A 16,193-nucleotide genomic window follows, 5' to 3' on the forward strand; every position below is an offset into this window, starting at 1 on the left:
AAATAATGTGCTAGTTAGCCAGTTTTGCGGCTGAAGTTTACAGTCTGCTCGTCACCCCATGGAAGAGAGGGGCGGGGTCAGCAGAGCTCATTAGCATTTAAAGAAACATGGACTAAAACGGCTTGTTGAAAACAGATGATTTTGACAGGTTTTTTACACTACCATTGAGAAATTTTAACCAAAGTATGTTATAGACTTTTCATTAAAGGAGTCATATGATGCTTTTTTAAAGATCATTATTTTGTGTATTTGGTGTAACAGAATATGTTGACATGCTTTAATGTTAACAGTTGTAACACTCCAAAGAGAAAGGAAAACTTGAAATCGCATCATATGACCCCTTTAAGACCCTAAAGAATCAAATCAACTTGTGGAAAATGGGCATCCGATGACCCCTTTAAAGGAACGGGTACTGGTTACTCTTAATGCAGTTACAAAGAATAGGCAGTAGATCTTTAAAAAAGGGCGACATAAAAGAAGTGGTTTTCAACCAATGTGTGATTTCTAGGCCTGGACAAGTAATTAATAGTAAATTAAATTAATTAATAAAACCCATGGATATTTTAATATCTTTTATGATTTTACAATTTCCTACTCATGCCAAGTTAAAAAATATTTTATCAGGTAGAAATTGAAAGTAAAAATTATTTTAAAAATCATTATCAAGTAAATATGAACAACAGGAAAAGTGAATGTTGTTGTGGACACTGAAGAGCCTTGGAGTCAGAAAGGTTGAAAGCCACTGTGCTACTGTATATTCCAAGTCTTCAAATTAGCAATACAACCCTAACCCTAACATAAACCAAAAGTGTATGTTTAAAGTATATGTAAAGTCAATGTATGGTTAAATTCTGTCTATCAATAGGTTAGATGTATGCAGTCCAATTACATGTGTAGCACTGTAGTTCTGTGTCATTTTGTTTTTGTTTTGTATGTTTCCGCATATAGTGGAATGACAATAAAGCTCACTTGACTTTTTTGTGACAAAGAGATTGAAATTTATGTTGTTATAGTCTCCGCTTTCTGGTGGGCTGTTGTCCATTGATTTATTAGATGTCAAGATTTTCACCGAATTACCTCTGAATAGTTCACCCAAAAATGAACGTTTTTTTACTCATCATTTACTTCATCATGTCATTCCAAACCTGTAGAAGAACAAAAAAGAAGGTATTTTGAAGAATTATGAAGAACCAAACAGTTGTTGGTCCCCATTGACTTCCATAGTAGGGAATGAAATACTATGGAAGTCAATGGGGAACATCAACTATTTGATTACCAGTATTCTTCAAAATATCTTCTTTTATATTCAACACAAGTAAGAAAATGATGACAAAATTTTAATTTTTGGGTGAACTATTTCTTTGTGCTCTGGTCTGTTCCTTTTGGCATGACTTACTTTGATGATGCTCTTCTGTCATTTTGAAGTCATTATATATAAATAATGGTCTGGAAATTCTTCAGAAAGTCAGCTTGTATGTTCCACAGAAGAAAGACAATCTGGGTTTTTTTTCCTTTCTAATGTTGCTAGAGTAAATAAAGTTAGTGCCTTTTGCCTAATGTGATGATGTCTTGTGTGTGGCAGGGAGCCACAGCTCCTCAGAGGAACCTATACACGGCCGTGAGTGACTCAGACACAGAAGATCCTGACGTCAAGACCAAACCCTGCTTTAAGAGGAACCGCTCCACAGGTCAGGAGCTTCTCCCATTCTGCTCGCATCTGTCTTCCTCTCCTCTTCTCCACTGTTCTCTCCTTTTTTGGTCCCTCCTTTGCTTCCCTTCCCCCGTCACCTCCCCTCCTCTTTCCACCCGTCTCTTTTCTCTCCCGCTGGGTTTCAAGCTGTTGCCATGGTGATTGTTGGCCACAGACAGATGTTTGTTATTGTGTGGTTGCAACGTGCCAGATTTCACCTGAACAGTCAAGAGCCGTTTTATCCCCCGTCCCTGCGTAACATGCTGTTTGGATTATTCATCCCGGCCAAATCTCTTACTCTCTTGCTGGCACATTCCTCTCTATGTTTTTCTTTGTTCAAGGTGCAATCTGGAGAGTGACCATGAGAGCTGTGTGTGTAATTCTGCAAGGACTTTGTGTTCCCTCAGGTTCTCCGAGCAGACTGAGCGGGACAGACGGGGAAAGGGGAAGAGATCGAGAGGTTCGCACGTTACCGGGAGAGGAGGAGGAGGAGGAGGAAGAGGAGGGTGAGGAAGAAATGGCGAGGTCTTTGAGTCAATCCATTCCTGTCAACCTGAACACCATCCCTGACACATACTCTAAAGATTGTGTTGAAAACAATCTGTTTCACAAAGGTATAACATACTCATTCTCAAGGGTGCCCTACAGTAACACTTTACTTGAAACATATCAAGATGTTCTTTATGCTTTAAATACAAATTGTAATTCATTGTTCATTTTACAATACATTACTTAATAGTTATCATTTTTTTCCATTTTGTGGTGTACATCTGAGTGAAACAGATTATTGGAAAAGTAAAAAATATAGGGCAGGGACTTGGTTATTCATGATTTGCTGATTGGATGGAGGCAGATATGATTGCAAGCTTGCAGCCCATTGTAGGGGGCTTCATCTGCTTCAATTCAGCATGATTGAAGCAGATGAAATTATTGGACCAGAGAGTATGCAATTTCAGTGGAAGATCAAGTTATGACATTTTAATTAAGAATTAGTAGGTGAAAAAAAATGATTTCATGTCTACATTTTTTTTAATTAAATGATATTTTATGTTGTAACTGTACTAAAAGCAAAGAGACTATTTCCTTTTTAAATCCAGATTTATTTGTAAAGTGCTTTTCATAATTATAATTCCACTGCAGCATGTTTTACCATTTTGTGTGTGTGTGTGTGTGTTAAACAATAAATTAACATAAATAATCAGTGTCATCAATTCTAATACATTATATTTAATCTTAAAAATGTTTATTTTTTATCACATTTTCTGCTGAGCCTCTAGCATGCCATGGGCTCTAGTTTGAAAACCCCTGGTGTAGAGGAAGTTTGGTGTTTGGAGTAATTGGTAACACTTTAGTATAGGGACCAATTCTCACTATTAACTAGTTGCTTATTAGCATGCATATTATTAACATATTAGTTGTTTATTAGAACCTATAAAGCACATTCTGCATAGCCATATTCTACATCCCTAATCCTACACAAAAACTAAACTTAACAACTACCTTACTAACTAGCCAATTACATTTACATTTACATTTAGTCATTTAGTCATTTAGCAGACTAGCAAATTAGGAGTTTATTGAGGCAAAAGTCATAATTAATGGCTTGTCAATAGCAAGAATTGGACCTTAAAATAAAGTATGACCGAGTAGTTTTATGAAAATGTGTTTGTAACAATTTTATAATAAAATATCAATATTCCACTAATGTGCACCTTAAGGTGTATTTGATGGCATTATTAATATTGGTAACCCTTTCTGTCGAGCCAATATATAAAATGTATTGTATACAAGGCCTTGTAGAAAATATTGCCAAAAATTGCAATATCAGAGTATATAAAATGAATTTATAAATAACTAGAGGAAAACAATGAGTCACAAATGTGCTGCAATTTTCGTTTTTAAAAAACGAGGTTTTAAATGTGTGAACAATGACTGCTGATATACTTGCAGAGCCAGGGAGCTTCTCTTCCTCTTTTTCCTTCTCTCATCTCTAAATATTACAAGGCGACACTAGAGCGTATGATAAGATTTAGCTTGGTGTAATATCTTGTTGAGGCAAACACACACAAACATTTTTTTCTTGGGCTTCTGGGTTTTGCAGCTGTTATATTAGGGCACACTGGTGCAGTGTTGAGAGAATTAATGACATGTGTATATGTGTGTGTGTGTGTGTGTGTGTGTGTGTGTGTGTGTGTGTGAGCTATATCTCATTTTGTCTTGTTATGGTGCCATATGTTTTGTTATAGTGTGTATGCATATATAAATGTGCATGTGCAGTACAATTGACAACATACAAACTTAATTCATCTTACATATGTTTATGAATCATTGGGTTTGTATGTTTGTGTGTCTGATTAATTGCACTGGGATTTTGTGTTTCTCTAGATGTGTGTGTTGAAGAATGGCCTTGTGGGAATGCAGATGACTCAGCGAAATCTCAGGACAGAGGAGGAGACGACTGTGAAAGTGACATCACATTCGGCGAAATGGAGCAAAGACTGGATCTACTGCAGGAACACCTAAACAGGTGAGAGAGTGAGATAAAAAATCAGGTCACATGAAAGAGTAAATTAAGAGAATATGAGTTAAAACATCAACTTTAACATACAGAACACTTTGTGCTGTTGATCGAATGGTGCCTGCCACCATCTGCTGGTCAGAGACTGTGTTGCATCTCTGCGTGTGTGTGTTTGTAGGCTGGAAGAGCAGATGACATCAGACATCCAGGCTATTTTACAGTTGCTCCAGAGGCAGAGCACTCTGGGACCTCCGGCGTACAACACTGTGGCCGTCAGTCCAGACTACCACAAACCCGTGCAGCCCGTCACTGCCATACAGACACAGGTAACACACAGGCTGTGTTCACAAAGCATCTGTCCACTGTGCTGTGCAAAATATCATTCGATTAAAAATTGTTGCCAGATTGGAGCCGATTTTGGGTGACTTTGCAATAGTACATTCAAATGGCAGAAATAGCAGTATGTGTAATCTGTTTTCATCTTTGCAGAGTCCTGATCTAGAGAACGCCTGCAAAGCCAAAGACTCCAACGCCTGCAGTTACCACGGAGATGACCTCTGAAGTCAGCACGCCACTCCATTGGTGACGGAGCCAGAGTGAGAGGCGGGTCTCCACAGGCCCTCCTCTGATCCTGGCTGTCCAAAGGAGTAACATAAGGTCAAAGGTTACAGTTTTCATGGTCGTGAAACCGAATCCAATAACAACAGAATTCCCAGGGGGAAGTACAGTAAGAGCAGTGTTTAATCATGAGGATTGAGTTGTAATATTCATACTTTTTGAATCAAAATGCCTCATAGAGGAGTCGCACTTCTGTATGCTTTCATGTAACTATGCATAGACAGAACAAAATCTAAAATAAGCTCAACCTCCTCCCTTCAAAACAACTGCAGCTACAGCTAGACTCAGGGTAGAGAAAACGAAACCGAAGAGTCATATGCAAAGAACTGAAAATGGCCGTGTCCCTCATAGTTAGGCGTCGAACAAAAGCTGGTGAACAGATGCATTAATGCAGTATCAGTCTAAAGGTTGTTCATTTTGTAAATATATAAATGAAATGGCAGTCAGGAAGTAACATACTAGACCATGTTAATGAAAGATGCATGCTGGGAAAAAATGCAGTGTTTATTTTTTGCATGCTTCTTAAAAAAACACTTGCATTGGCAATCAAGTGACATGAGCTTGGTTTTTTGTCCTTATATCACTTATTTGAGATTTATACATGTATTTACTTAACTATAAATTTCCTGGTATTCAGGAAGAATCTTTGACTTGAACTGAACTCTGCAAAGCAAAGCCTCATCATCAAACTGTCATCTCAAAATATCACATTATTCTGATTTCCACAGGACAGTTACATTCAGAAACAACACGCTGTCCCTTCAGAGCCCACTAAGCAATGTAACAGTATTGTCAGTATTGCAATATCATGTCTCAGTATTGAATTTGACAAAACTTTAACGGTCTAAGAAAGTGTCAGCATTTTTCGGCCCTCATAGTGGGTAATTCAAACCACAGATGAACGTTTGACCACTCCACAAACACCTGGGGGCTTTTAACACTTAAAGGGTCATTTTTAACCCTGGTTAGATATCATTTGCATATTTAAGAGGCAAATTCATGTTTTAATAACTTCTTGTCCATCTGTGGAAATGTTGCCACATAGGTCCCCTCTGGTTGTCCGCTCATGTTGCAGTTTGAGCTGTATTACTCAGATGCTTGAAAGCCTGATGAATATTTAATGAGGTAAGCATTGAGACAGTTTATGATTGGCTGTCTGTTGCTAAACAGCTCGCCTTTGGATTCTAGCACTTAAAGCAAGATAGATGCCTGATTTCATTCAGTGCTGATACGGCTGCTTAACCCAGGGTTAAAACTGGCCCCGTGAAAAGCCCTTTTGTGTTCTATGTTGCTTTTTGTCCTCATTTCTTTGTGCAATTTACAGGTTCATTCGAGAAGGTTCTTTCATTCTGAAGCTGTAGCAGTGTTTATCTGTAGAAATCTATCTGGAGAATGTGATCTGCAGGTGAAAGCTCTAGCTTTTGTAGCAGCAGTCATCCCTGGCCTTCCAGACGATAGATCTACGTTAACAGAACCCACAAAACGCACACTTTTAGTTTTGCAGTATAACATGGCATTTAGTTCATGTGTAGGAGGACTGCATGTTTAACCAAAGTTAGTTAGTTGAATTAATCACTTAATCACATTTAATGAGATGCATTGAAACACACAGTCTTCCTAGTGTCAGTTAAAAAAAAAAAAGTGGGAAAATGTATGCATGTCTTAATTTAGTAATTTACTCATAGGGCCACCAGATTTAGAGCTTCTTCGTGAATGAATGAATCTGATTGGTAGGCTGAAATCTGGAGTCGGAGCATCGTGACATATCAGTGTATGCTCATCACACAGGTATGTCGTTGGCTGTCCTGACTGGCTCGTGTGACCGCTGTGATCACGGCATGCGTTGACCTAACAGTTTCCTGTGAGATGGTCCAAGTCGTGTCTGGTGTTTCAGGAAGCTGGCAGGAGTGGGTTTGCCTTTGGGGGGATTGTGGGATAAGGCCAGGACACGTGCCAGTGCGGGAAGAGAGCAAGAGAAAGATACGATACTATTGCGATCTTTTGCACAAACTCTTTGAAACATCTTGTACAGTGTCACTTTTTAAATCTAGTTCTGTTTGCAAAACTGTTTTTATGCATTTTTTTTAAATGTTTGACACTGTATTTTATACAATGCAACACATAACAGCAGGTTAGAATGTTTTCTTCCTTGGATATATTGGTATGTATTATATTTATGCTGTATATTGTGAATATTACAATTATTGAATATTGAGTTAACGCACAACTGTGTAAATTAATAAAGGACAGAATGCTTAATTTACAGTATTGCACAAATGTTATTTATGGAAAAACAGGGTTTCTGCAGGTTTGATGAAGTTAAATTTAAGGCTTTTTTGAGACCAAGCGAAATTTAAGGAATAGATTGAAGGGAACACAATGTAAATCTCAGTTGCAGACAAAGAGTTACTAGAATATGGAAAAAAAAATTACTGTAGCTTCCGATCACACTGCAAAAGTGATGTTCTTCTGCAGTATTTTTGTCCTGTTTTCCAGTGCAAAAATCTAAAGATTCTTCAATCATGATACGTTTACTTAAGAAGCAAAATGACATTAAATAAGAAGTCCTCTTTTCTGTTAAATTGATCAAAATGAACTTTAATTATTAAAACGAGAACAAATGTGTCAAGTGAGCTCAGAAAAATCTACTAGGGGAAAACAAGTTTTATACCCCACTGACATATTTGTTCTTGATTTAAGCGTATTTAATTTTGTTTATTTTACATTTGTATTAAATGTATCATCTTGTGATGTTTTGATGTTTTAGATGTTGTATTAATGGGGTCATATGATGAGATTTCAAGTTTTCCTTTCTCTTTGGAGCTTTATGCACCTACATCTGCAAAATCCTATCAAATAGGTGGAAATGGGGAAAAACTAAAATCTTTAGATAGGGTACAGTGGAATCCAAAAATATGAGGCCACTAGAATACAACAAATTTTAAAAAATCCTCAGTCGATTATTGAGCAAAAAAAGCGCAGAATTTTAAACTAATAGTTAATTTTACGTCTCTAACTTTTCTCAAAATACTAAAACCTTTTATTTCTAAATTTACAATGTCTTGACATTTCGACCCCACTTCACACCGAAAGTATAATATACTAAATTTACTTTTATAGCTCGAATAAGGCTAAAAACTATTATTTCAATGCATATTATAGAGCAGGGTTCCTCAAATCTTGCCCTGGAGGGCCAATGCGCTGCAGAATTTAGCTCCAGCCCTGATCAAACTCACCTACCTATGATTTTCTAATGATCCTGAAGACACTGATTAGTATGCTCAGGTGTGTTTGATTAGGGTTAGAACTAAACTCTGCAGGAAAGTGGATCTCGTGGGCCAGATTTGAGGATCCCTGTTATAGAGTATATCTTCACCAACAATTCTGAGTGTGTTTCTCTGCGTCACACACTAAGCAGCAGAGCGACCCCTGCCAGAACCCATTTTGCAGGCCTCTCTCTGGTCTTCAGGCTGAAAGTCCAGATATATGTGTTAGCACGTAGTTTGGTTTTATAGACGGGGCATTCGTAGGTATTGCGCGTCTCCTGTCGGTCATTTGGGATGGCTCGGACAGCTATAACAGGCATGCTGGGGGTTAGTTCCTTCAGGCGTGCTTCTGCGATTGTCCCACCTTGAATATCCCAGCGGGCACCTGCAGTCAACAGGCACTGACTTTAGATTCAAATGCACCCAAATGGCTCAGATAATATAAGAAAGCATTCTAATTGGCTGAGGATTCTGATTGGCTGACAGAAGTGCCCTGTGATTGGATGAATGATACAGACCCTCCATGTAAAGGCCATAGATGTAGGCTCCCTCTCTGGCTGACTGGTTAAACTCCTCTTTGAACTTCTTGGTCACATCCACAGTCAAATTCATCTTGTCCAGTGGCCATTCATTCTTACGTGCCAAACTCTGCATCACAGCTACAAAGGTAAAAAGTGTGTATGATGCACATATATAAACAAAAAAACGTCTTACACTACCTATATATATATATATATATATACATACTAGTGCTGTCAAATACAATTTGGTGTTTACATAATGTGTGTATTATATATGTATATCTCAAATAAATGTTATTTTTAACATTCTATTAATCAACAAATCCTGAAAAAAAATCATGATTTCCACAAAAATAACAAAAACAATATAAAATCTTTCCAAACGTTTGAATGGTAGTATACATATATAAATGTTTGTATTATTTATATACAAGCTTGTATGTGTTACTGTACCTGTTAGAAAAGACTGAGGGTTAAATAAACCAGAGATCCAGACCACACTAGGCAGAGAGAGATCGTGAGTCCAGCTATCTAACTCTCTACAGCGGAGTAACACGTCATTGTACCTGATTGGATACACACAGACATTACATATACAAACGGTTATCATAAAACAGTACAGCCTTTATATAGTTTCAGAACTTGGTGAGTTGACAACATGCAGAAGGCAGTAAAACTATGATAATGAACAATACCATCTTCATGGAGTTCACTGCAATGCATTCTGGGATCATTTCATCCACATAAAATGTGACCTAAACAAGATATCTTAATAATATCACCAGACCTTGCACCTTACAGAGCAGCACTAGGTTTCAGAACAGAGCTTGACCTTACAGCTAATATTCAGTTGAGGAAACTTATATGGGGGTTTTGTCTAACCAACAGGCTTATCATTAACTAAAACTAAAACTTCCATTTTCACCACTTGAAATAAAACATTGACTGAAATATTAAGCTGAAGTACTAAAATAAACTAATTGAACTGAAAACTAAAACTTAAAAATAGAAGACAAAAAATAATGACAAAAACACACAACAAAATTTGAAAAATTCACTGCTTACCACAGTCCAAGGCTGTATATAGAGGGGTAGGCCAGTCTGGCCCAGGTATCTGGAACATTATCAAAAAACAGAGCTGTCTGTGTCTGCTCCATCTCTGATGAAATAGCCAGCTCTCCCTGCCAGAGAAAACAAGTCCAGTTTACATACATACTAGTGAAGCCAGGCTTTTGACTATCTGCCTAAAGTCTTAGACAAGAGGACACTGTGATATGAAAAGCGGCCAAGCACGATTCATAAATTTGAAATCAGCGATAAAATGCAGCTGATAACAGACTAGCATGGAATAACAGTGCACCTTTAGCCCCAGGTCCAGCTCTTTGAGCGAGCGTCTTATTTCATTGAGGAGAATGTTCATACGCTCACACTCCTGGAAACACACCAGAATGTAGGGCGAGCGTTCAGCTGTTTTGGACGTGATGTCAGACATGTTGTACTCTTCTGGTAGTTTTTCCAGGATGTCATCCAAGATCGTCTTCACCTGAAACAGCGGTGGCTTAAGCAGTTTATTTGGGCAATATATGATCTGCAGACCTGCACCCTTTCAAAAGCTCAGAAACGGACCTTCTCTTCAGTGGTCTGTGAGGCTCCTTCACCCAAGTTGGAGTCTCTGGACTGCAGCTCCAAAAGAGTGTGGAAGAGGCTGTCTGACGTCACTGTAAGAAACTCAATCTCAGCGTTTGGATGCAGCCCATAATGCACTGGGCTTTCGTGTGGCAGCATCTCATCTATGTATGCATGATAACCCTGGTAATCCAGGTTAGAAGGCACAACAAATCCTGGAGCCAGTGACAACTTCCTGTCAAACTGTAATGAGAAAAGTGTTAGTCTGTGCGTTTGTTTTTATGAAATGTTTATCAGGAGCTAAAATCAACCAATTGTGAAAACTGAATATTTCAAACCCAATAAACAGATACATTTTTTACGTTCTGGGCTCTGGCCAATAAATAGCAGATAATAAAATTCAATATTATTCTGTCTAAATAAATAAAAAATGCAATTCTAAAAAAATGCTAAAATTGAATTTAGGCATCACAACATTGTAATGTATGTACAGTCAGAAAAAAATTGATTTTCATTTTGAGGTTTGCTAAAATTTACAAGCAACAGTGTTACTCAATTTGAAGGGTTTTTAAAGTTTAACTTTGTTAAACTATGTTAGACAACAGCAAAAAAAATATGGCAAATGAACATGAAAATTTAAATGTTCAATTTTGAAAAAAGAAAAGTCAATAAAAGGCCAATAACCAATATTGTACCAATATATAGTTCATTCCCACTAAAAACTAAAACCAGTCATTTTAAATGCTTAAAGTGGATTGAGGCATCACAACATTATATATGTTATGGAAGATAAATAAACAATCCAACATGCCATCTTAAAGGAAAGTGCTCTTAAGACAGTGATCTTAAAATGATTAGTCTTTGTGATTAGGATGCGTGTTATTTTGCTATGTCCCATGCACTGCTCATTAAATTTGAATGATAGTAGAATATTGTCAAATCATAAAATTTTTAAATGTTGTTCTCCTATTAATATTTTGTTAAATAGGAGATTACTCAATTTGAGTGTATTGATCATTTGGTAATAAAAACAATATTTTTATTTAATAAAAAAAGAAGAGTTTGGTTGTCCACCCTGTCATCTTAATATTTTACAATAATATTTTAAATAATAATTCAATCACATCTATATAATCCAGTGTGTTCAATAGCTTGGTGTGGGGGCAATAACAAAAAACTGCATCCAACTATCACCGTTCAACAACCAGACTAACTATTTAGCTAGTCACAGTTTGTTGTAAGCTAATATGCTAATTGAAGCTCAAAATGTCCACCCTGTTTATGTTTCATTCTGCCTGTGGACGGGATCGGCACCTGTGCCAGACACCAACCTTGCCGTTAACAGGGTTTGGGTATCGACAGCTCTGCTGACTAGTTGTTCTGTTACAGGACAAACAGATATTTTCTGACGGGATCTGGCATCTGGGGCTGGATCCTAATTATTATCTGGCGTGGAGACCCGATCTAACATCTTAAATTATGTGTAAAGAGTCTACAACTTAATATAAATAACATCAGCTGATAAATCCAAATAAAATATTACTATGCTGACTTAAATTTTACTACAGTGTTTGTGCTATGGCAGACTTCCAGTCGTTGTGCATGTGTGTTTGAGTGTGAGTGTACACCTGGTTCGGTTGCATGTACTCTTCCAGGTAAGTTCTGCACAGTCTCCTGTCCCAGTCATCAGTAATGTGACCTCCATACATGATCTCACCAAACAGGTAACGAAGGTCTTCCCATGGTACCTGGGCAGCAGACGTTTGTTTACATGGCTCTGTATTACATACACACACACAGAAAGATGAGTTTTTGTCCCACAGTTAATTACACACCTGTGAGTTGGCTTCTAGGTAGTTGTAGAGCACATTCACTGATATGGTGAGATCTCCTGTGTTAAAAGGGTACTTCCTGTTCCAGCCCTGTGGTCCAAACTTCCTCCTTTCAGCCACACAAGCGTGGAAATAACACAGCGAGAACAGGATGGTCTTAAACTCCTGCTCACGGGAACACTGGTCCAGAATGTCCTACATAAACACATCTGCATGTATCAAAAGTGTTTCCGAAATTCAGTTTTCCAATTTGTCTTAATTATATACACAAGCAAAGGTTTTTTTTGTTACATCTCGTTCTTGACATGTCTTTTCAATTACAGCCTATCGGAACATATTTGATGTTTAATATACAGCTAACAAAGCATGATTTTTGGACCAATAGGATTTTACTATGGGTGGGGCCTCCAAAACAACATGCAACTTTTTTTCATTCTGTTTACCTGATCAAAGTTGTCCAGGGCAGCATGTAGGTTGGCCAGCATGCCTGTGGGTGGCTCATTAGTAATTTTGATGGAATTTTCTAGAATTCCCTGAGGAATGATGTGCTCCTGTTGAGTGGGAGAAGGTTCTGCGCTCATGAACACTCGGTAGTCTTGGTGACTGTTCACACAGCAACGTTCGAGAAGCTTTTCTAAACTTCCCAGCCACTTTGCCACCAGGTGAATGTTCTAGAAGAAACACAAGCATTTGCATAAGGTGTATGCATAAAATAACAGAAATATACAGATAATAGACACACCTGTAAAATGACCCAGTGGCCCTCTTTAGAGGCTTTTTCCATGGCAAGTTCAGCAACAGACTCCTGGCCTTGTCCTAGAGACACATTATGGAGCTTTCCCAGGTCTATAGTGAAACCCAGCTTCTTACCTAAACATATACACAGAAATACACAAAGGCTTTGTTCACAATGTCTGTTCAAACAGAATTTCTAGGCATATCCCATTCAAATCCATAGTTTTTCTGAACCAGTGGGCCAGGGTTTGACTGGGTCAATATGCAGTACTATAGTCAAAATCATGACACACTCTATGAAAAACAAAACAAAAAAAAGATTCTTGCATGAGATGAAAAAAAAAATCTTACCTAGGGACTCAACATCTTTTAGGGGGTCCACTCCAGGGGACAAGATGAAGAACACAGGGGAAGCAGGACCACACTCTTTGAATGAGCGTGCAAACTCCAGCTTCCTGCTCTCGGTGTACTGTACACCTAGTTTCTCTTCAACAAAGTTCCTACACAAGCAAACGGACACATTTGTTATGGTTTTCTTTGTGGGGATTATTGTTTTTATACTAAGCGTAGCCTAAATCCACCCCTAAAGCTAACGTTCATAAAATTTGTATAGTAGGTATTAATGAAAATATTATTTAGTGTGTTTATTAATAGGTTGTTCCAAACCTCTTCGAAACACAAACGAAGATATTTTTAATATTTACTCATTTTTTTGTCCCACCACTGAAAGTCCATGCAACCAACATTTTTAAGCTTCAGTACATGAAGACACCGGAAATGTAATATTTAATTAAGACGGTTTAATCCCAGTCTTCTGCAGAGACAAGATCACTTTACATGATGAACAGTTTATTCACATACAAACATAGAGCTAATAAAATACAGTAAACGGGAGCTCAAACATGCTTTCTTGTAGCTAGTAGTTGAATCTCTGATTACCATATTAGATGTGCTCTATGCATGTTGATTAATGTTTATATTGATTCATATCAATTTACATCGATTCATATGGATGATTTTCACCATGCTATTTTGTACTTTTTAATGCATATAAGTTTTGGTTTCACAGACTTGCAGATGGACAAAAAGGTGAGAGAATATTTAAAAAAAACTCTTTATAGTCTTTTGAAGATGAATGATTTAATTGTCTAATAGTCTTTAAATGACATGAGGGTGAGGTGAACTGACACTTTAATTTGTCTTTCCTACAATGTTTTGTGTTATCTTTAATTAACACATACTACATTATCATAGACTTACCGGACAGCGTATGTCATCCGGTCAGGTCGGAGAGCCCTCATAAGGATGAGTTTCTGGAGCGAACTCTTGTTTTTCCATTCCTGAGGGAGTTTCTCTTTCTCTGGACACTCTGACTCCACCACTTTCTTCCAGCGTTTGGGAGAACCCTCGATGTCCCGGTCCAGACCACGGAACTCATCGGTGAAGCTCATTGTCTGCAGGAAAACACCAAGAAGGTGTCCAAGGAGATAATCTTCAGAGGCTGTATTATAGAAATTGACTTTGAAAATGTTCTATTTCCTGAAGAGAAATCACCATGGTTACTAAACGGACAGGACAGGATTCTAAGTTAGAGTGGTCCTCTAATACAGCTCCAGGTCTTTAAGCAATTATGTGTGTGTGTGTGTGTGTGTTTTGAGATTTGTGCTTACTTTAACAGCGCTCCAAGTGGAGTTGGAAAGGAAGTCGAGTGGACTGACATAACTGTGATCAATGTTGAAGCGTAGCAGAAAGTCCAGTTCTCGAGGATCCAACTCTTTACTCATTAACAGCAACTAATATACACACACGAAAAATACAATACACACCCATTCAAAGTGTGTATTTTAACGGACAGTGTAATGCGAGTGCAAGTGTTCATGTGTGAGTGGGTTACCTGAAAAGTAAGCTGTGCTGCGAAGGTGAGCTTGTCTCTCTCAAACAAGCCTCTGTTGATGTAATTAAATGTAGAGAAGGTGATACAATCTATCAGCGTGTTCACACGGGTTTTTACATCAGATGAGGCATCTGCATTCTGCACAGCCTTATGGAACACAACGTTAAATGCCTGCAGAGAGAAGATATCAAGTGCACACACACGTAAGACAATAATGAAATAACAAAATTAAGTGATTTGAGGTGGGTGCAGAACCGGTTTATCGTACCATAACAGATGGAGGGGGCCATTATTTTTGTTTATATTACTTCCATTTGGTGACAAATTAGCTCAGCTGTAAATATTTGCAGGGAGACCTGAACAACTGTCCTACAGAATGCATACAGAGAGCCACAAACAAGGCTGCACCTTAAGGGAGAACTGGTACATGGGGTTGATCTTGTTAAGGTCATTGATGATGAAGTAGAGGAGGGACGCTCTGACAGCCACGAGCCGGTAGTGTTCACGAGCCTCGTTAATCTTCACCTCATTAACCTTCGCCTCCAACACCTACACAACACAAAAGCTGAATCAGACTGAGAAGAAACAACAAATGGCAACTAAAAAGAGTGTGAAAACTCTAAATCTCTGGCAGAGCCTGGCTTGTCTAATTTTCTAGGGAACATGGTTAAAAATGACTATAATAGCTCTGTTTCAAAGCTCAGAGAGCCTAGCAGCACTCCCAACATGAAGAATTCAAATCTAAATTATGCTGCATTATAAGATACTTTGTTTGGGTCTGTGATGGATCTGTGACCATAGAATACAGCAGAAAGTGTCACAGAATTGAAATGTCCATCAGTCACAAAGTTCTCCATATTTCATATAAATAAACATCACTATATTTTGTTTATTTTTTGTGTAATTTTATCCTTCTATCAGCTACCAATAAGAGTGTATCAGTTTTAAACACTGTACAATGTCTTACACTATTGTTAAAAAGTCTGGGGTCGGTAAGATTTTTAATGTTTTAAAATTACTGTTTAATATATTTAAAATGTAATTTATACCTGTGATGGCAAAGCTGATTTGGTAACATTTTATTTTAAGGTGTCCTTGTTACACTTCACATGTACTTACTATTATAAAAACAATAAATTATGCATAATTACATGCAAGTAACCCATTTTTTTCACGTTTTATGTTGCTGCCTTATGTTAAACTGCTTTAAATTACTTTTTTTTCCTTCAAACATAATGCTTGGAAAGTTGGAATTGAGGTTCATCAGACCAGATAATATTGTTTCTCACAGTCTGATGGTCTTTTAGGTGCTTTTTTGCTAATTCTAAGTGTGTTTTCATGTGTCTTAACTGAAGAGAGGATTGAGTTTCGCCACACCGCCATAAAGCCCAGATCGATGGAGTGTTGCAGCGATGTTTGTCCTTCTGTAGGTTTCTCCTGTCTCCACATATGATCATGGAGCTCAACTAGAGTGACCATCAGCTTCTTGTTCA

The 16,193-nt window shown here is 37.8% G+C and overlaps 1 protein-coding gene and 1 pseudogene across 1 annotated transcript in view; one reads left to right on the top strand and one right to left on the bottom strand.

Moving 5' to 3' along the window:
- Window positions 1–7,045, top strand: part of LOC107677586 (potassium voltage-gated channel subfamily H member 7-like) — a 60,339-nt pseudogene extending 53,294 nt beyond the window's left edge.
- Window positions 7,046–8,206: 1,161 nt separating this feature from the next.
- The window catches only part of dnah9l (dynein, axonemal, heavy polypeptide 9 like), a 36,695-nt gene continuing 28,708 nt past the window's right edge, over window positions 8,207–16,193 (bottom strand). The window contains exons 58-72 of the mRNA XM_016472467.1: window positions 15,109–15,249; window positions 14,701–14,871; window positions 14,477–14,599; window positions 14,067–14,260; window positions 13,158–13,306; window positions 12,814–12,941; window positions 12,515–12,742; window positions 12,075–12,266; window positions 11,868–11,987; window positions 10,240–10,482; window positions 9,974–10,156; window positions 9,679–9,794; window positions 9,067–9,179; window positions 8,611–8,751; window positions 8,207–8,477 (exon numbers count right to left, since the gene is read on the bottom strand). Of these exons, the coding sequence (XP_016327953.1) occupies window positions 8,230–8,477; window positions 8,611–8,751; window positions 9,067–9,179; window positions 9,679–9,794; window positions 9,974–10,156; window positions 10,240–10,482; window positions 11,868–11,987; window positions 12,075–12,266; window positions 12,515–12,742; window positions 12,814–12,941; window positions 13,158–13,306; window positions 14,067–14,260; window positions 14,477–14,599; window positions 14,701–14,871; window positions 15,109–15,249 (2,490 nt within the window). The 3' untranslated portion in view covers window positions 8,207–8,229. The remainder of the gene's footprint in view (window positions 8,478–8,610; window positions 8,752–9,066; window positions 9,180–9,678; window positions 9,795–9,973; window positions 10,157–10,239; window positions 10,483–11,867; window positions 11,988–12,074; window positions 12,267–12,514; window positions 12,743–12,813; window positions 12,942–13,157; window positions 13,307–14,066; window positions 14,261–14,476; window positions 14,600–14,700; window positions 14,872–15,108; window positions 15,250–16,193) is intronic.

Source organism: Sinocyclocheilus anshuiensis, unplaced genomic scaffold, assembly GCF_001515605.1.
Source record: "Sinocyclocheilus anshuiensis isolate Anshui unplaced genomic scaffold, SAMN03320099.WGS_v1.1 scaffold472, whole genome shotgun sequence".
NCBI lineage: Eukaryota > Metazoa > Chordata > Actinopteri > Cypriniformes > Cyprinidae > Sinocyclocheilus > Sinocyclocheilus anshuiensis.